Below are 20,010 nucleotides of genomic sequence, written 5' to 3' on the forward strand. Positions count from 1 at the left end.
CATGCCGGCTGGCTGCACTGCGGACAGATGAATGCTGAGAGGGAGGCAAGCCGCGCTCCGCCCGGGACTCCGACTGCCGCTGCTCCCGGGCGGGCCGAGGGGCGCGCAGCCTGGGTCCCAGCGGCTCCCGGTCGCCTCGCGGTTGCCGCGCGCCTCTGCGATCCGCCAGGCCCGCGATTGTTCACGGCGCAGCGGAGGCTACCGGGCGCGCCGCCTTGCAACCCCGCCCCACTACTCACTAGTTCCGCCCCATCTACTCGCCACGCCCTCAGAACTGACCCCGCTTCAGGCCCCGCCCTATCCGCCCAGCCGCGTCTAAGCCCCACCCACTCCGCTAAGGCACCGCCCTATCGCTGCTCATAAGCCTCACCTCCAGCAGTCTTTCCACCTCTCCCAGAGCTCCGCGCTCCTTCTCCGGAAGGAGGAGCTGAAAACCCGGAAAAAGGATCGGGAAACTCCAACGAGCACTCTGCGCTTGCGCATGGGGGGGCCGGAAATTGAAACCGGAGCGACTACGCTTCCGTTTCTGGTATTCTTCCAGTGTTTGGGTTTTCTCTCCGCCGGCCAAAATGAACCGATTCTTCGGAAAAGCGAAACCCAAGGCTCCGCCACCTAGCCTGACTGACTGCATTGGGACGGTGGGCATTTGACTTTGTATACCTCTGACATTCCAATCCGCCCATCCCAAATTCGTACTCCACCCCATTCCTGGTTCGGGCCCATTAAACCTCAGACTTCTTCATCCCCACCCCTGTCATCCCTGTTTTCGAGGTCATCCTGACCCCACAAACCAGACACTCTAATCTCATCACTCTCTCACCCTTACTGCACTTAGCTCTTTCCGATGCCCACTGTGCCCCATCCTTTCTTTCTCGCTTTGATCCTCACATTTCAACCTACCTTTCCTATGTCACTACACCCCATTTCGTCTAACCTGGCCTTTTAAAAATCTTTTTTTTATTCCTCTTCCCTTGCCCACGTCAAGATTAACATATCTACCTTAGTTCTGGATCTGAGTAGCAAAAAAATTTTGAGTCCTGACCCCTCCAGATTAACCCTGATCTCGGAAATGGCTTTAGATCTCATCATAGCCTGTGTTGATTGCTTCATTCCACGTACCTTCATTCCGAGTCCCAAGCTGACTTGTCTCCCACTTGGGAAATGTCAACCAGCTGAGGGATTCCCAAATTGTTTTCCTCAAGAGAGAGCTGTTCTATCAGAATCTGGGAGGTGGGAGAGGAGAATTGATGAAAGCCCTGTAATGGTTTATTGTTCCTTTAGTTTTCTTTCCTCTCCTTCTGCTCCTTTCCGTGTAAACATACTACAATAATTACCTCTGCATGTGACATTTTCCTCCAAGGTGGATAGTAGGGCAGAATCCATTGACAAAAAGATTTCCCGGTTGGATGCTGAGCTAGTGAAGTATAAGGATCAAATCAAGAAGATGAGAGAAGGTCCTGCTAAGGTAAGGTTGGAGACAGCTATGTAGAAAGTACTGTGTAGGGAATGCTGAAGGATACCAAAAATAAAATATAAACAAATAAATAATAAATTCATGCAGTCTGGTAAAGAGAAAATACGAGTGAGAAAACAGAGAGTACAGTCATATTCAATAGGGAGGCTGGGACTTAATGTGGGAGGTAGAAGATGCTGGTCACATATAGCGGGAACTGGCATCTCTGCTGGAAACGCCTGACTCTGGAGAGGAGAGCTTGGTTGTGCTGGGAATCGGGTGTTGTCAGGCTGCTCAGGTTAGGATAGATAGAGATGTAAGATCAGTGCTCTGATGCTGTCGTGACGTAGTAGCTATGGATATATAGCTTTCTTGCTGTTTTCCAACTCCATAACTTATCAACAGTTCATACTGTTAACGAACCAGGATATCACTCAATTTTAATTGTCTCATCTGCTCAATGAAGATAATATACATTAACGTGTGAGGATTAAATAACAAGTCACCTACATGGCATTGTGTCTAGAATATCATGTATTTGATAAATTTGCAGAGGAACCAAGGTTGCTGTAGAGGCTCTCAGATTCTGAAAGGGAGAGGTTGGTGGACTGTTGTAAATGGTTTCTAACATGGACATGATAGTGGCTGAACATGTTGTATTTAAATGAAGCAACTGGGTATGCACAGTGTGCACTGGGCTGGAAGTGGAAATCCAATGCCTAGAAAAAGGAAGAGGAACTCAGGGTACGGGGGTGGGGGGCTGCAGAGGATACAGAGGGGGCTGCAGAGGGTACAGGGGGGCTGCAGAGGGTACAGAGGGGGCTGCAGAGGATACAGAGGGGGCTACAGAGGATACAGAGGGGGCTGCAGAGGATACAGGGGGCTGCAGAGGATACAGGGGGCTGCAGAGGATACAGAGGGGCTGCAGAGGGTACAGAGGGGGCTGCAGAGGATACAGGGGGGCTGCAGAGGGTACAGAGGGGGCTGCAGAGGATACAGAGGGGGGCTGCAGAGGATACAGAGGGGCTGCAGAGGATACAGAGGGGGCTGCAGAGGATACAGAGGGGCTGCAGAGGATACAGGGGGGCTGCAGAGGATACAGAGGGGGGCTGCAGAGGATAGAGGGGCTGCAGAGGATAGAGGGGCTGCAGAGGGTACAGAGGGGGCTGCAGAGGATACAGAGGGGGGCTGCAGAGGATAGAGGGGCTGCAGAGGGTACAGAGGGGGCTGCAGAGGATAGAGGGGCTGCAGAGGATACAGAGGGGGCTGCAGAGGATACAGAGGGGCTGCAGAGGATACAGAGGGGCTGCAGAGGGTACAGAGGGGCTGCAGAGGATACAGAGGGGGGCTGCAGAGGATAGAGGGGCTGCAGAGGATACAGAGGGGCTGCAGAGGATACAGAGGGGCTGCAGAGGGTACAGAGGGGCTGCAGAGGATACAGAGGGGGGCTGCAGAGGATAGAGGGGCTGCAGAGGGTACAGAGGGGGCTGCAGAGGATAGAGGGGCTGCAGAGGATAGAGGGGCTGCAGAGGATACAGAGGGGGCTGCAGAGGATAGAGGGGCTGCAGAGGGTACAGAGGGGGCTGCAGAGGATAGAGGGGCTGCAGAGGATAGAGGGGCTGCAGAGGATACAGAGGGGGCTGCAGAGGGTACAGAGGGGGCTGCAGAGGATACAGAGGGGCTGCAGAGGATACAGAGGGGCTGCAGAGGATACAGAGGGGCTGCAGAGGGTACAGAGGGGGCTGCAGAGGATAGAGAGGGGCTGCAGAGGATAGAGGGGCTGCAGAGGGTACAGAGGGGCTGCAGAGGATACAGAGGGGCTGCAGAGGATACAGAGGGGCTGCAGAGGATACAGAGGGGGCTGCAGAGGATACAGGGGGCTGCAGAGGATACAGAGGGGGCTGCAGAGGGCACTGAGACGTATAGCTCTAAGCGTGAAAGGAGGAGTAGATAGAAGGAGCCGCTGTCTGCTATTGTGAAGGAGAAAGAAGTAGCTCTGTGGTGTGAGCATATTAGAGACTTCTTTTTGCCATCTGTTGCCCTTCTTAATTAAGTCTGTTTTTCTCCTCAGAACATGGTCAAACAGAAAGCCCTGAGGGTTTTAAAGCAAAAGCGGATGTGAGTCGTATGCACCGTCTCCTTTCTAAGAACAGCTCAAAATCAAAAAGGGAAAGAGGCTTTTCATTCTTTTTGGCTTTCAAACTGTTTTCCAAGTATTCCTGATTTCATTACAAATTTGTAAAAGCTTCAAATACTTAATGTTACTAACTTGTTTGGGTAGCCATATGGTCTTATTTTGGCTGGCAAGGTCAATGTGGTTTGGTTTTTTTATTTGGTGTGCTCTTCTTGGTTTTGTTTGTAAAATTAGGAGTACAAAGTATTCATTCTCACTAGAATAAATCTGAAGGTTCGCAATTTCTTTTTTTTTTTTTTAAGATTTATTTATTTATTATATATACAGTGTTCTATCTGCATATATACCTATACACCAGAAGAGGGCGCCAAAATCACATCACAGATGGTTGTGAACCACCATGTGGTTGCTGGGACTTGAACTTAGGACCTTTAGAAGAGCAATTAGTGCTCTTAACCACTGAGCCATCTCTCCAGCCCTCCAATTTATTTTCAATTACTATGTCTGAGTGTTTGTGCAAAACCCAATAATATGTGGTGCTCACCCTGTGGACTGCTCAGCCTGTGAGATCATCCATGCAGTTGTAGACACTAGGCATAATCAGCTTGTAGAAAACCAGGAAAATTGGTGATGGCTTTGTTTTAATTTTAAAATGACTTTGTAACAATCAGATGCTGTTCCCCCCCCCCTTTTTAAATATTAAATCACACTGGGAAAAAAGCTAATAATACCTAGAGTAGTCAACATGTATGACAACTGTTGCCTTCTTGGTGGCAGTTGGTTTTAAAGTATTTTTGATTTTCTTTTTTTTTCTATCCTTTTTAAGGTTTATTATTTATTTTATGTACTTGAGTACACTGTCCCTGTTCAGACACACCAGAAGGGGGCATCGGATCCCATTACAGATGGTTGTGAGCCACCATGTGATTGCTGGGAATTAAACTCAGGACCTCTGGAAGATCAGTCAGTGCTCTTAACCACTGAGCCATTGATCCAGCTCGTATTTTGGTTTTCTCATGGAAGGAATACAGTTTGGCACTGATGATCTGGACCTGTAATCCTAGCACATAGGAGGTAGAGACCAGGAGCCTATGAACATTGATTACATAGAGAAATCAAGGAAGGCTATCCTTGACTACATAAGACTTGTGTCTCAAGTTAAATAAGTAAACAGACCAAGCATGGTGGCACATACCTGTGAACCTAGGACTTGGTATATGGAAGCAAGAACAACAGGGGTTCACAACTACCCAAGGCAAAGAGAATTTATCTAGGTTCTTAGGAAACTGAAATTATGTGTCTTTTATATAAGCTTTCCTTCCCCCCTTCCAGGTTTGCTATGTACCCCAGGCTGCCCTCCAGCTCCAGTCCTCTGGTTCAGCCTCCCAAATTACTAGTATTATAACCTTGTGTCACAATGTCTAACTTAGTGGAATCATTTGCCAATTTCCTGAATCATGAATTACCTGTTTTTCTTCTGCAAATTAGATGGCATTCATGTAGTATAAAGATCATGGTGACATAAGTGTTTGGCATCATTTTCCTGTATGTATGTGGGCCATGAGTATGCCGTGCCCTTAGTGCCTTAAGAGGATGTTAGATTCCCCGAGACTGGAGTTAGAAATTGTTGTGAGCCCCCATAAAGGTGCTGGGTATTGAACTCGGATCCTCTAGAAGAGCAGCCACTGCTCTTAGGCACTAAGCCAACTCTGTAGCTCCAGTCTTTGGCATTATATAATTTGATAGAAAACTTTATTGTAAAGAGTATTTCAAGAATCAGACATTTTATTAAGCCTGATGGTAGCCTAAATTATGAATATAGGGTTATTTTGGATCTGAAAAATGTTTAGCTATGCATATGAAGAATCTTAAAAATGGTCTTATCCCTTGCCCCAGGAGTTCCACTTCTGAGAATTCATCTTGGGAAATAACTAGAAAAAAATTAATTAGATGAAATAAGATGGAGAGCAAGGCCAGGAATGGAGACACACCCACATCACCAGCATTTGGGAAGCTGAAGCAGGAGGATCACTATAAGTTTGAGGCTAGCCTGTATTACAAGACCCTTTCTCAAAAAATAGAAAAAGGAAGCAAGTACTATGTTGCTAAGTGGGAAAAGCTAAGACTGTAGTACATCCAAGGAAAAAGACTGGAGAGATTTTCTAAGAGTGGGTAGTTTTAAAATGATTTTGGTTCTGGTTTGTTTGTTACTTAGTGTTAAGACTGTTTTCTTTCTAAAGATTTCTATCTGGTTCACATTTCTGTTTCTCACTTGACCGCAAAAAGGTATGAGCAGCAGCGAGACAACCTTGCCCAGCAGTCCTTTAACATGGAGCAAGCTAATTACACCATCCAGTCACTGAAGGACACCAAGACCACGGTATGCCCCCAGCTCCATCTCCATTTTCATTTGTTGTTGTTTTGTTTTTGTTTTATGTTCCTTTGTGTAGCCCTGGCTGTCCTGGAACTCACTCTGTGGGTCAGGCTAGCTTCGAACTCACAGAGATCCTCCTGCCTCTGCCTCTTGAGTGCCTCTTGATGACACATTAAAGGTGTGTGTCATCACTGCCCAGCTTCATTTAATTTCTAATCTCATACTTTTCCTGTGGTTTTTAAAAGATGGCTTAGCAAACATGGCATTCTGTATTTGGATATTTTGCATGCATATGTACATAGTGCCAAAGGAAGTCAAGGAAGGGCATCTGATCCCCTGGCTGTGAGCATGTGGTTGCTGAGAATCAAACTAGGTCTTCTGCAAGAGCAACAGGTGCTCTGAACCACTGAGACCCCTCTCCAGCACAAACATGGCTTCTCAGGACAGTGTATTTCTTGGGCTGGGGATGAAGTACAATGGTAGGATGGTTGCCTAGCATGTATGAGTATTTGAGTTCAGATCCTCGGTACTTCAAGATAAAACAACAAATACATTGTGCTTTCTTATACCCTCTTTTAGGTTGATGCCATGAAATTGGGAGTAAAAGAAATGAAGAAGGCCTACAAGCAAGTAAAAATTGACCAGATTGAGGTGAGCTATCTAATCTTCTGGGTTTTGCAAGATGTGTACTTGTTGAAAGGTTCACAGTAAGCATTTGTGGTGAGAAACTTACAAAAAAGGGATGAAATTCTGGTCCTGCTGTTTGCTAGTGTAGTGACTTCAGGAAAGGGAAGGGCACAGAAGGTCTCAGTTTCCTCATTGTTAATGCAAAGATCTGGGTGTCACACACAGTTATTATGCAAGTAAAACAAGTGAGCTATCTCAAGTATTATTCCATTAAAAAATGGGGTGTGGAAATGGTGCAGTGTAGCTTAGGCTGGTTTTGAACCTATGGTCTCTTGCTTTAGCCTTCTAAGTGCTTTGAGGCATACAGTTCTGTTAAATGAGGATGTGAATGTAAAGTGGTTAACACAATTTCTGGCTGAGTTTAGTCCTCTTTTTCAGTGTTTCTAGTAATTTTCTTTATATTTTGGCAATAAATTATTAGCTTCTTGAAGTTAGCATGTCTAAAGAGTTCAGGTTTTGGTCAGGAAGGAAAGGCCTATGAGGCTGGCTGCTGTCAGGTAAATATCCCACACGACAGACAGAGATGGCCTGCTAAAGGAAAAAGGCTTCCTTTCTGCAGCTACAGTGGTGTGTTTACCCTCTGGTTAAAATCTCTCTCTGTTTTTTGTTTTGTTTTGGTTTTTGGAGATAGGTTTCTTTATGTAGCCCTGGCCGTCTGGAACTTGCTCTTTAGATCAAGGTGGCCTGAAACTTAGACACAACAACTTCTGCCTCTCAGATGCTGGGATTAGAGTCCTGTACTGTCACCTCACCCAGCTAGAATGTCTCTCTTGAGGGAAGAGATTTGATTTTGTTCATTGAATGTATCCTGACCGTACTCGAGGCCCAGGAAGTATTTAATGATTAAAGGCAATGACCTACTGTTGTAATGGAGCCATGCTTGTTGCATTAACAGTTGCATTTTTCTGGCTCCACAGAGGCATTCTCTGCTCATCTCAGTCTCCACGGGATGAAGGAGTTGCCCCTTTTAAACTACCCTTGACCAGTTCCAGCCTTTCAAGTCTGCTTACATGGCAATAGGCTTGTTACAGATGTCAGGAAATTCACTGAGAAAAATAATGTATATGCTCATTGTATAATAACATTTGCTGTTTACTGTTCACTAAAATACGAACAGTAATTTTATTTTCTATATTTAGGCCTCTTTTTATTTTGCTTTTGACACAAGGTCTTGTTTTTTAGCCCAGGCTAGTCTGCTTCTTACTGTGTGCTAGTCTACCTCAGTCTCCCAAATCCTGGGATTTTGGACATGTGCTGTGGTTCATTTTGTTTTTTGGGTTTTGTTGTTGTTGTTGTTGGTTGGTTGGTTGTTTTTTAGACAGGGCTTCTCCATGTAGCCCTGGATGTCCTAGAACTCACAGAGATCCTCCTGCTTCTGTCTCCTGAGTGCTGGGATTAAAGAGATGTGCTTTCACTGCCCAACCTCTTCTTGTGGTTTCTATGAGAGCTATTTAATATGAGCGTAAGAGAAGGGTTAGCTATTCTTTAATAAGACTTTGTAGTTATGAGTGCGTGCATATATCTATGTGTGGGTTTGTGCATGTGCGTGGAGCCTCTTCTGAGGTCAGAAGAGGGTGTTGGGTCCCTTGGGGTGAGAGTTACAGGTATCTGAGCTGCTCTGACATGGATGTGGGGGCTAAGCTCAGGTCCTCGGAAGAGCAGCACATGCTCTTAACTACTAAGCTATCTTTGAGCTCCAGCTTTGCTGTGCTTTTGAAACAGGATGTCATTCTGTAGCCCAGGCTCTCGTAGAACTTATTATATTGCCTAAGCTAGCACTTGTTTCAGCTCTGCCTCAGCCCCCGAAGGGCTAGCCTTGCCTTCAGCTTCATTTTGTCCTTGTGACTTTTGGATGCTTCACTGTCCCCTTTCCATTATTCTTGTCTGCCCCTAATAGACTGCCAGCATGCAGACTTCATCCATGTACCTTTTGGTTGTACTATGCACTTTGACGTCTTAGATTTGTTTTTCTAATATAAACTAAAATATTTTGTTTTATAGCTCTAACTTGTGAATTTTTTGTTTGCATGTTTGGCTGTTTTCTTTTTTTAAAAACCTTTCTATTTAAGGGAAAAAAAAATGACTTTAGGCCAGGTTGATGGGGTATACCTTTTGTCCCAGCACTCCGGAAGCAGAAGCAGGAGGAACTCTGTGAGTTTGACATCAGCCTGGTCTACAGAGTAAGTTCCAGGACAACCAGAGCTATGTAGACACAGACACACACGCACACACTCACACTTGTGTGCTTGTTTTTTGTATATGTGAGTGAAACATTCATGGAGGCCAGAAGAGAACAGACCCCATGAGTTGGAGGCAGTTGTGAACTGCCTGCTGTGGCTCCTGGAAACCAGCTCAGGTCTTCAGCAAGAACAGTCTACAAGTTTAGCCAGTGAGCTGCTGACCCACCCCACTCTGTTTACATTTTCTGTCTTTTTATTTCACAGAGCACTAGGGCATTTATGCTTTTACATGAGCACTTCTGTCTGTGTTGCTTTTGTTTCTCCAGCATTGAATTCAAAGGTAGATGAACCTGGTACTTTGCGTGGTGACTTTCTTTTTCTCTTGCTGTGTCTGTACTAGACTATGTAACTAAAAACTGTGTTCATAGGCTGCATTGTACTTGCAGGCTTGTAATCTCAAGACTTGGAAGTCAGAGGCAGAAGAATCATTAGTTCAAGGCCAGCCTAGGCCACAAAAAAAGACCTGTCCAAAAAAAAAAAAAAAAAAAAAAAAAAGATACAGAGAAATTTTACTCATCAAATGATTTGAAAAGCTCCCACCCCTTTTTTCTGGAGACAGGGTCTTACCCAGTAGGTATGACTGGTCTAGAACTCATGACAGTCCTCCTGCCTCAGCCTCAAAGTGTTGGGAATCCCATGCCTAGCTAGGGTACTTGTTGATTGGATCCTTCCTCTGTTACTGTTTGTTCCTCTTAGTAATTGTTGCACCTGCTCTTCTCCATAGGGGACGCCTCGTGTCGCACTGGCAGCTTGACACTCAGAAACGCAGGAAAGCGTTCTATTTTGTAGTCTCTCCTCTTTCATGTGGGAAACCGAACTAGACGCCCAGGAAGGAGTTTGGCAAACGACTGTTGCTCTGGACATTGTGGCTGGGGGTCTCTGCAGACACATGGCCAGCAGAGTGTTGCTCCAGGGGAGGCAGGAAGGAAGTTTGTTTCTACATGACTTCGTAGTGGTAGTGGTTCAAACTTCAGGATTTTGACAGCAGATACTTTATTTTAGGCGTGCTCAAGCATAGCACAATTTGGAGAAAAGATTCTTGGTGATAATTAGTTCAGCCCTGTGTGAGCAACAAGCTTAAGGCTTGATTACATTAAATTTCTAGTAAAATGCAAATGACATCTACCATGAAGATATATTTTATAAATTAACTAAGGAAGCAGACTTAAAGTAAAATGTTCATGATAAAGGTCTGTGGCAGGCTTATGGGCAGAAAACAGGTTATACATCTCTCCTATTGAAGAGACAGCCCCTTGTGTTTAGCATTCCTGGCTTCTCTGGTGCTTATGTGAGAGTACAAGTACCTTCGTGCCTCTCCAGGAAGCTGTAGTGCTGAATGAGGCCTGCTGGGATTTCAGCAGAGGCTTCATACTCTCTGTATGAAGAACATACTGATGTGTGGCTTACTTTTGTGATGGTGTTGGCATTGAGCATAAAGTCTCGTACATTCTAGGCAATGCTATGCCGCCGCTGCCTCCTCCTCCTCCTCTCTCTCTCTCTGTCTCCCCGCCCCTCCACTTTCTAACATTTAGGTTTTAGACAAGGTCTCACTAAGATATTCAGGCTGGCTTTAAGCTAAGTAATATTTTATAAATATTGTAGTAAATTTTATAGTAGCCATATGTAGTATGAGTTTTAATGATCTCACAAAAACCAGATTTACTTATTTTTATTTAATGCATGTGAGTATTTTATTCTGCATGTATGTACGTGCACTATGTGCACGCCTGGCCAGAACAGGCGTCTGACTTCCCTGGAACTGGAGGTACAGATATTAGCGGGCGATTCTCTGGGTAATGGAACTCAGACCCCTGTGAGAACATGAGTGCTCTTAACTGCTGCAGCATTTCCTCCGCTGCCCTCCTCTTTAAAAAGACTTAAACTATATATGCACGTGAGAGCACTGACCTCAGAGGCCAGAAGACAGTCAGACCCAGTGCTTCTCAAGCTGTTGCCTCCCACCATGTGTGCTGGGAACCAAACTCAGGACCTTGGAAGAGCAGTCTGTGGTCTTAACCCTGATCCATCGCTCTTGTCTAATATCCCATGATTTAAATGAGAAAAACAGCTGAGGGTAGAGCTCATGGGCTGACCGTAATCAAGACTCTTGAGTCTCACCTCAGCACCACAAGGTTGGGGCTCAGTTTTAGGGTTTTTGTTTTTAAATTAAATTTTTTAAATTTTCTGTGTATTAGTGTTTGCTTATATGTATGTCTGAGTATCATCTGCCCCACAGGGGCCATGGGTCTGGAGTTACAATTGAGTGCTGGGACTCAAACTCAAGTCATCTGGAAGAGCAACCACTAGTGCTGTAAATTGATTAGCCATTTCTGCAGCCCTGGAAAGGCTTAGACATTGCTTCTCACCAAACAGTACAGATTTGTTCTGGGACTGTAGCTCAGTGTTAGTCCTTGCTGAGCACACACAATCTCCAGCACCACACCAGGAAATAGAAAAGTTGAAGCCAGAAGTTGGGCCTGTTGGCATACACCTTAATCCCAGAATTTGGGATGTTGCAGTGCAATTTGGGGTAAAGAAACACCCCAGGACGAAGGCAGTAGGGCAGGCAGAGTAAACCGCCAGAGAAGAGAGTTGTGCGGATGAAGTGAGACCTTGGGGCCGGCTCGGACCAAGTGACAGAGTCTGTGCGCAGCTCTGTACAGAGTGAGACCGTGGGACCAATAGAGATAAGCCTTTTCTTTTTTTAATATTTACTGCAACATTGGGAGGTAGAGGCAAGAGAATGAGGAATTTAAGGTCATCTTTAACTGCAAAGTGCATTTGAAGTTAAACTGGGCCACCTTCAGGAGCATCTTCTTGTTGAAGAAAGCTAGTTTCTAGCTGCTGCCATGTAGAGAGGTGAGCTGACAGTAATTGAGCGCTGCTTATATAATTGGCATTCTTAAGTTTCTATTTCAGGCCAGCAAGATGGCTCAGCAGGTGAGTGCGTGTGTTATCAAGTCTGATGGACCTGAAGTCAGCCTCTGCTCCACACATAGTTGAAAGGAGAGAACCAACTCCCTCCTACAAGTTGTCCTGACTTCTACTTGAGCCCTAATGGGACATGATTCCATATCATGCATGTACACACAGAAACACATCCACATGAGTGATTAAATAAATAGATGTAGTTTTTAACATTAATTTTCCATTCCCATTCCTAAGATTCAGAAGGGAAATGTAGAGGTTGAGAGTCAGAGGAAAATAATAAAAAGATGGAAACCTTGTTATGGAAACCCTTATCTGTAGCAGGGATCTATTGTCTGCTTCTCGATAGACTTGTTTCTCATACTGATGATGGTGGTGGCGGTGGTGGTGGTGGGGCTGGAGAGCTGCATCAGCAGTTGAACACTGATAGAGGCCCAGAGTTTGGGTCCCACAGGTGACTATCACTGCAGCTCCAGGGGAGCCTCCTCAGGCTCCTGCAGGTACATGCACATATAAAGACACAAGAATAAAAGAATGTTAGGACATGGAGCAAAGGCCGCAGGGGTCTTGTCATTGTCAGGCTGAGAAGGCTGAAGAAAAGCTTCTTGTGCAGCCCAAGAAGCAGGCTGAGGAAATTGACGAGGAAGATAAGGCTTTTAGGCAGAAACAGAAAAGGGCAGAAGAAACTCAGAAGGTAGAAGTCAAGGATGAGGGGACTTCAGAAATCTGTCAGAAAGGAAGCTGTTCCCTGTAAGTAAGATGGCAGTGACCCTTTCCCATTCCTGTTTAAGCATCTGAATTCCCTGCTGTGACATCTTTGCCACCTAGAGCTAGAATGAGATGTTGTACATTAGAAGAAACTCCTTTGCAGAAAATATACAGTGGCTCACTGCCTTTACTTTCATTCAGCAATCTCTCCCTCTGCTGTAAGTCACAGTGAACTGGGTCTGGAGTCCTGCCAGAGCCTGCTGTCCACCTCTGTACAGTGAGTTCTGTTTCCCTGGAATCAAAGAAAACCCGGTCTTATATATCTCTATAGGACTTACAGGACCAGCTGGAAGATATGATGGAAGATGCAAATGAGATCCAAGAGGCACTGGGCCGCAGCTACGGCACCCCAGAGTTAGATGAGGATGACCTGGAAGCAGGTGAGCGGGTGCTATGAATATGTATTAGTTCCAGAGTCTGAAAGGAGCAACTGCCTGGGACCTTTACCCAAACGCTGCTTAACATCCTTACCAGAGCCAGGCAGTGGTGCACACCTTTAGTCCCAGCACTCGGGAGGCAGGCGGGCAGATCTCTGTGACTTGTAGGCTAGCCTGGTTTACAGAGCAAGTTCTAGAACATCCAGGGCTACACAGAGAAACCTGTCTCAACAGGCAAACAAACAAATTTCCTACCAAGATGCCAGGCATGGTGGTAAATGCCTTTGATCCCAACTTCCCAGGAGCAGAGACCAGCAGATTTCTAGCATAGAGTTCTCTATAGACAGTTCCATAGCGCCAGGGCCATGTAGAGAAACCCTTGTTTCAATAAAACAAACAACAAAAGCAGCTCCTAAAGGCGTCTCTAGGGGTGGTTCTAACAGTGAGCAGAGCACTGGGCTGTGGAGACTCGAAAGGCTCACTGTGCTCGGTGTTTGTCCAACTTAGCGTTTCCCTGTTGTTTCCCTTTGACCTGAAAAATTTTATGGTACTTGGGTTTGAACTGTATGGGATAGATTCAGCATTGAAGAAAACAAATGTGAACCCTAAAAAAATTTTATCACATTATTTATTTATTGGGAGGGTGCATGTTGGTGTCCTGGCTGTGCTTGTGGAAGCCAAAGGACAACCTGCAGGATTCAGTTCTCTTTTTCTACCATGTGGGTCCCAGAGATTGAAGTCACATAGATCATCGGGCTTGACCGCAGGTGCCTTAAGCTGGCAAACTGACCAGCTTGATTCCTTCATTTGTAAGACCTCCACTAGCAGTGAGAGAAACTGAAGCTTCTGGTCGGATTCTTAATTGTGAGCACAGTCAATATCAGGAAGAGGTATGAGATGCCATTGAAAGCATAGAGCGTCCTGGTAGGAATTTTGTTTGTTGAGACAGGTTTCTCTGTGTAGCCCTGGATGTTCTAGAACTTGCTCTGTAAACCAGGCTAGCCTACAAGTCACAGAGATCTGCCTGCCTCTGCCTCCCGAGTGCTGGGACTAAAGGTGTGCACCACTCACTGCCTGGCTCTGGTAATGTCTCTCACATAGTGGTAGGGAACAAGCATGAGACATGTAGTGTGCATAGGGATTACCATGAGAAATGGACAGGGTCATTGAGTAGGCTTAGGGAAAAGAATAAAAGCTATTGCTGTAGTTACATGAGAAGTGGTGTTGCCCTAGGCTTGTGTGATGTTAGGACACAGAGGGAAATGGACATTGGATTGGATTTGGAAGAAGAGGAGTCAAAATGCTTGCCAGTTCTAGCATGGTTGAAACAGCCCATTCTGGATTTCCTGTGGCTCTTTATCCTCCTCTGCCTTTCTCTTCCTTCCCTCCTTGTTCTGCCTGTGTTCCATTTTTACCTAGATCATTTTCCCATTACTTCAGTTTTTTTAATTTTCTGACTTGAGTTTTCCCTGTGACTCTTTCCTGATGAAAGTCTTTCCTGATGATAGTCTTTCCTGATGATAGTCTTTCCTGATGGCTGCTAGTTTTCACTTTAGGTATTCCTACAGCCTGACTTCATCTGTGGTCACATGATGTTCAGTATTCCTGGGATTCTTTACACTGCTTTCCTTTAAGTCCATCAGTGCATGAGATCTTCCTTCCTTCCTTTTCCTTCCTTCCTCCCTCCCTTCTTAACTTCCTTCCTTTTTTCCTGAAATTTTCTTATAATGGTCATTTTATTTTGCAACTGGAAATAAATCACTTTCCCAAGGTGAGTTCTAGGCCAGATAGGATTACATAATGAGCTCCTCCCTGTGTCAATCAAAATGATTGACAAGTGAGCCCTTTCTCTTTGCATCGTATTTGCTCACTACAAATCATTTGGCTTTTTGACACGAGGGGCCAGTTTCTCTGCATTTTTCTGTAACGTACCTGTTTAATGTCAGAGTTGGATGCGCTGGGCGATGAGCTCCTGGCTGATGAAGACAGCTCTTACTTGGATGAAGCGGCTTCTGCACCCGCAATTCCAGAAGGTGTTCCCACTGACACAAAGAACAAGGTACTGTTTGTCCTTAAGGCTTAGATGTAACTTACTGCCTGTGGTTTAGATAGTCCAACTGAAAATTACCTAATGTATCTATGGTGGGGACTTTTTAAAGACTTACTTATTTCTTGTGTGTGAGATTTGCCTTTAGGTATTTCCATGCATAATGGTAAGGTTTTATGTCCACCAATTTGCAATCTAAAATATTATCTTAAGCTTCACAGCCCTTTTAGAAACCTTTGAAAGTCCAGTTTTCCTGCACTGAACAACTAATTAGCTACTTAACGCCACTGAGGCTAAAGACTGTCTTGTTCTGTTGTTTTCCTGGTACCGGCCTGATGCCTGCTGGACGGCCGTGTCTGCCTCTGAGACAGGGTCTTGCCAGGCTGACCTTGAGCTCTCAGGCCAACTGTCCTTATATATACGATGGCAGTTTGTATAATTATGTAGTTAACTTGTAGACCAGCACTGGGTACTATTTACAGGAATTTCCATTTTGATTCTAAGAAAACATTGTTGATACAAGATGCATGAACCTTGCTTTAGTGAAAGTATTAGGGGTTTGTGTGTGTGTGTGTGTGTGTGTGTGTGTGTGTGTGTGTGTGTGTGGTATAGTGCTGGGAATTTATCTTAGGGCTTCGTACATGTTAAGCAAGCACATTATATTAAGTAATATTCTCAGCCTGTTTTGTTTTTAAATCAATTTACACAGAGAGAGGGTTTTTGGTGTCCTTTACTCCTGAACTCAAGCCATCTTTTGGCCATAGTCTCTCAAGTTGCTGAGCCTGTAGGCAGCCCACTTCTCTGCTTATATTTGGGTGTTTATATTAAAGAGGGTCCCACTCCTGAGCTGGCAAATTGGTTCAGTAGTTGAGTGCTTGCTGTCTTGCAGAGGACCTGAGTTTAATTCCTTGTACCCACATGTCAGCCTACAACCATCTATAACTCCAGTTCTAGGGTGATGTAATGCCCTCTTCTGACCTTCACAGACATAAGACATATACACAGTGCACAGACATATAGATGGCATCATACACATAAATAAATATTGAGAGAGAGGGGAAGAGAGAAAGGAAAAAGGGCATCCCGCCCTGGACACATTAGTTAATTATCTACTGGATTGTTTAAACTATGAAGTATAAAATTTAAGTATAGAGCTGGAGAGGAGGCTCAGAGGTTAAGAGCACTGACTATTCTTCCAGAGGTCCTGAGTTCAATTCCCAGTAATCACATGATGCCCTCTTCTGGTGTGTTTAAAGACAGCTACAGTGTACCCATAAATAAATAAATAGATAGATAGATAGATAAATAGATAGATAGATGGATAGATAAATAGATGATAGATAGATAGATAGATAAATAGATAAGTATACAAACAAATAAACAAATAAAACAAACTTTAAGAATAAAAGAGTATAAAAGTTAATAAGTGAGGCTGGGGCTGTACCTCAGTTGACAGAGTGCTTGCCTCTTATGAACAGAGCCATGAATCGGATCCTTAGCATCTCATCGATCAGGTGTGGGTCACACACCTGTAATTCCACTACTGGGGAGGTAGAAGCAGTACAATTAGAAATCCAAGACCATCCTTAGCTGCAGAGTGAGTTGGGAGCCAAGCTGAGGAGCATGAAGACCTTGTTTTGGTGTTGGAAAGAGTCTAGTTAAGCAAAGGGAGAGAAGTGGGATTTCTGACATTGACAGATACTGAGCTGTTTTGAGCTTTTCTGTTACTAGCGTATGTGAAGTATTTCCCATGATTATTGTTTAGAACAATTTAGGTATTGTATATAAAAGACTTAAAACCCTGTCTTATACTGGACTTGTCATCATAAACAGTTATGCGTATAAAATCTTTCTTAGTTGTTAGTGTAGTGTGTTGTCATTGGATATTTATAGCCCTTGTTTTGTCTGATCTCCCTATAAGCATACTGGGTACTCACAGTAAAGTCGACAGAATGTTTGAGTGGGGTCCAGCTGTAAATCTGCCTTTATTCACTGTATAATTCTGAGCGAATTAGAAATTTGTGACTTCTCTCTTGTCTTAAGGTTACTGTTGCTATGATAAAACACCATGACCAAAAGCAAATGAAGAGGACAGGGTTATTTGACTTACATTTCCACATTGTACTCCATCACTGAAGGAACTGAAGCCAAGAACTCTAACAGGGCTTGAACCTGGAGACTAAAGCCGACACCGAGGCTGTGGAGGAGTGCTGCATATGAGCTTGCTCCCCATGGTTTGCTCAGTCTGCTTTGTCATGGCACCCAGGACCACAAGCCCAGGAGTAGCCTGTGTGGGTGGTGCCCTCCCTCATTGATCATTAATTAAGAAAATGCTCAATAAGCTTACCTACAGCCCTGTTGTACAGGGCATTTTCTCAGTTGAGGTTCTCTATGTTTGGGTGACCATAGTTTATATCAAATTGACAAAGTAGCCCGCACAGCTCTGCACTTTAATTTCCCTTGCTATCAAATATGAGAAGCAACAGGTGGGGGTCAGATAGTTTCATAGGTCTTCACAGATGGTCTCTGAGTGTGCTTCTTAAACCCTGCCTCCTCCCTTGAGCTCAGAGCAGGTAGTCTCAACTTTGTCTTCTACCCACTCCATTCAATCGCCTCTCTGACTTCTTAAAGTCCCAGGTGCACAAGTTGCTTTAAATAATTATATAATTACCAACTATTTAGTAATTATGCTGAAGCTATTTTTGTGAACACTAGTGTGACTCGTCTTTTCAGTTTCCTAGTAACAAGTCCCTGAAGCATCTGTCTTATTTTAACACAGGGCCTCACACATACTAGGGCACAGATCAGTGTGAAGATTAGTGGCAGAACACAGTGTGGGAAGTGGCTTGTCCATCTGGTACAGTCCCCTTCAAGGCTTTACCAGTCTGTAAAAGATCAAAGAGAAAGTAATATATTTAGAGGCAAGGGCTCCTTGGCTGCTCACATCTCTCCTGTGGGTGCCCAGCTTCCTCTCCTCTTTCGGGTTTATTCTTCTATGTTCCCTCCTGTTTCTTCTCCACCCCGCAGAGGACCTCCCACTTTAATCCTTCTCAGTTCCCCATTCATGAAGCAAGCCCCTTTGCCTTTTAGAGAAAGCTTATTGTCAGCTTCTGAGCAGCAACACTTGGGTATGACTTTTGCCTCCTAAATGTGATCATTTTTACCACGTCAAAGAGCAGCCCTGACCCGTGATTTCTTCTCACAGGATGGAGTGCTGGTGGATGAATTTGGACTGCCACAGATTCCAGCTTCGTAGACGCAGCATGGCAGCATGTGATGTAAAAGAAAAAGAAAGTATTCTGGGTCTAGGAAATATTTCCCAATTTGCCAAACAGACTTAGGTTTCTTTCCTTTCTTTGAAGGAAAAGCTAATTAGACTGCTCCTGTCTTTTTGTTTTTTTTTTTTTTTTTTTTCCATTAAGGAATTCATTGCTTGGGGGAAGCTGTCTTTACTGAAATTTGATTCTTTTTTTTTTTTTTTTTTTTTCTCTTAGGAAAGACTAACTGAAAAGTACCTTTGACTTGTTTTCATTCATTAACAATAATCTGGAATTAAACCAGGGAGATGAAACTCTAAATTTCATTAGGTAGTGTGATGATACATTGATAAGATGAAAATTACTGATGAGATTCAGACTGTTGACAGTGCTTCAGAACCATTGTCTATTGTGGTATTGTAGATGGCTTTATGTGAGGCCTCTTTTGATAGGTTTTGTTGTGTCGTGTGAGCAAGTCATTTCTCTATCTACTGTTGGAATGAGCTATCACTACTGTATCATGAGTTACTATTTTGATTCCATGGTTCTCCCAGTGTAATAGCCTGACTTGTAATGAATAATGAATATTTCTTGATATTTAATGTATAGGACATTTATTTATACTCAATAAATATTTTTCAAAAGGATATAATTGTGGTATCATTTTAGCCTAGAACCTTCACTACAGGACCACGCTGAACCAGTAGTATTGAGATGGAAAGGAAGCAGTCTCATGTGGGTTTTGGATGTGTCATTTTAAACTGTTGTTTCGTATTAGTACAGTTGTACTTGTGTCATGAGAAGTAAGTGAGGAACTTGTCATACATATACTCAGTTAACCTGAATGTTCAATTCTCCCACGAGGGACTAACAATAAAAATGAAAGTCCAGAACTTTATTCTCTTCTTGAAAGTCCAACTGCTACCTGATTTCAGGATCTTTGTTTTACTCTTTTTTTAAAGTTTTCCTGTGTTTGGGTTTTGTGTGTATGTGTGTGAACCATGTGTGTGCAATGCCTCACAGACTTACCGACGATTGTGAGCTGCCATCTGAGTGCTGGGAATTGAACCCAGGTCCTCCTCAAGAGCTCTTAACACTGAGTCATCCAGCCCCCAACTTCTGGGTCTTTACTGATCTCTCTATGGTGTTTAATCTTGCTAGCCAGCCTGACTGGATCTAGAGTCACCTGGGAGACAAGCCTAAGCATATGCCTATGAGAGATTACTTAGATTAGGTCAGCTGAGGAGGAAGGCCTGCCCTAACTGTTGGTGGTATGGTTCCATGGGATGGGGTTCTGGACTCATGAAAAGGAGAAAGCAACCCCTGCACAAGCATCATCTCTGCTTCCTAGTGCAGTGCATCTGACAGCCTCAAGTTCTGCACCACCCCTTCCCACTATGGACCTTCCAACTGTGAAGGGTCTACAAAGAAAACCTTCTTTTAAAGATCTCTGTATTTTGTCACAGCACCAGGCAAGCTTAGCACATTTTCCTTTTCTTTTTTTAGTCCGTTCCCTCTCCAACCTGGCTTGGCAGCCCATGTTGTCTTGTATGCCAGCTTTTCATGTGTCTGCATTGTAGACAATAAACATATTGGATACCAGCTGTTTTAGACTCTGTAACCACTCAGGGACTATCAAAGAGCAGTCAGCCCCTTCCTTTGAAAGCTCACAAGTGGGATAAGGCATGCCTGTCAACCCTCTCCATACCCACAAGCCTCACTTTCTTGTGAATCCTTACATGAAC

General features: G+C 44.3%; 1 protein-coding gene across 1 annotated transcript; it reads left to right on the forward strand.

Annotated features, from left to right (window-relative positions):
• The first annotated feature begins 511 nt into the window (after positions 1-511).
• On the forward strand, positions 512-18,954 carry CHMP5 (charged multivesicular body protein 5). The gene is made up of 8 exons (XM_080938799.1): positions 512-638; positions 1,361-1,465; positions 3,525-3,571; positions 5,874-5,967; positions 6,541-6,612; positions 12,856-12,964; positions 14,908-15,020; positions 18,214-18,954. The coding sequence occupies exons 1-8, from the start codon at positions 570-572 to the stop codon at positions 18,262-18,264; spliced, it is 660 nt and encodes a 219-aa protein (XP_080794925.1). The 5' UTR covers positions 512-569; the 3' UTR covers positions 18,265-18,954.
• The last annotated feature ends 1,056 nt before the right edge of the window (positions 18,955-20,010 follow it).

Source organism: Micromys minutus, assembly GCF_963924665.1.
Source record: "Micromys minutus genome assembly, chromosome: 26".
Taxonomy (NCBI): domain Eukaryota; kingdom Metazoa; phylum Chordata; class Mammalia; order Rodentia; family Muridae; genus Micromys; species Micromys minutus.

Bases quoted from the DNA above. Each gene is read 5' to 3' on its own strand.
- CHMP5 (XM_080938799.1), top strand. From the start codon at position 570: ATGAACCGATTCTTCGGAAAAGCGAAACCCAAGGCTCCGCCACCTAGC. The intron at 639-1,360 runs GTGGGCATTTGA...TTTTCCTCCAAG, and splicing joins TGACTGACTGCATTGGGACG to GTGGATAGTAGGGCAGAATC. The intron at 5,968-6,540 runs GTATGCCCCCAG...ACCCTCTTTTAG, and splicing joins TGAAGGACACCAAGACCACG to GTTGATGCCATGAAATTGGG.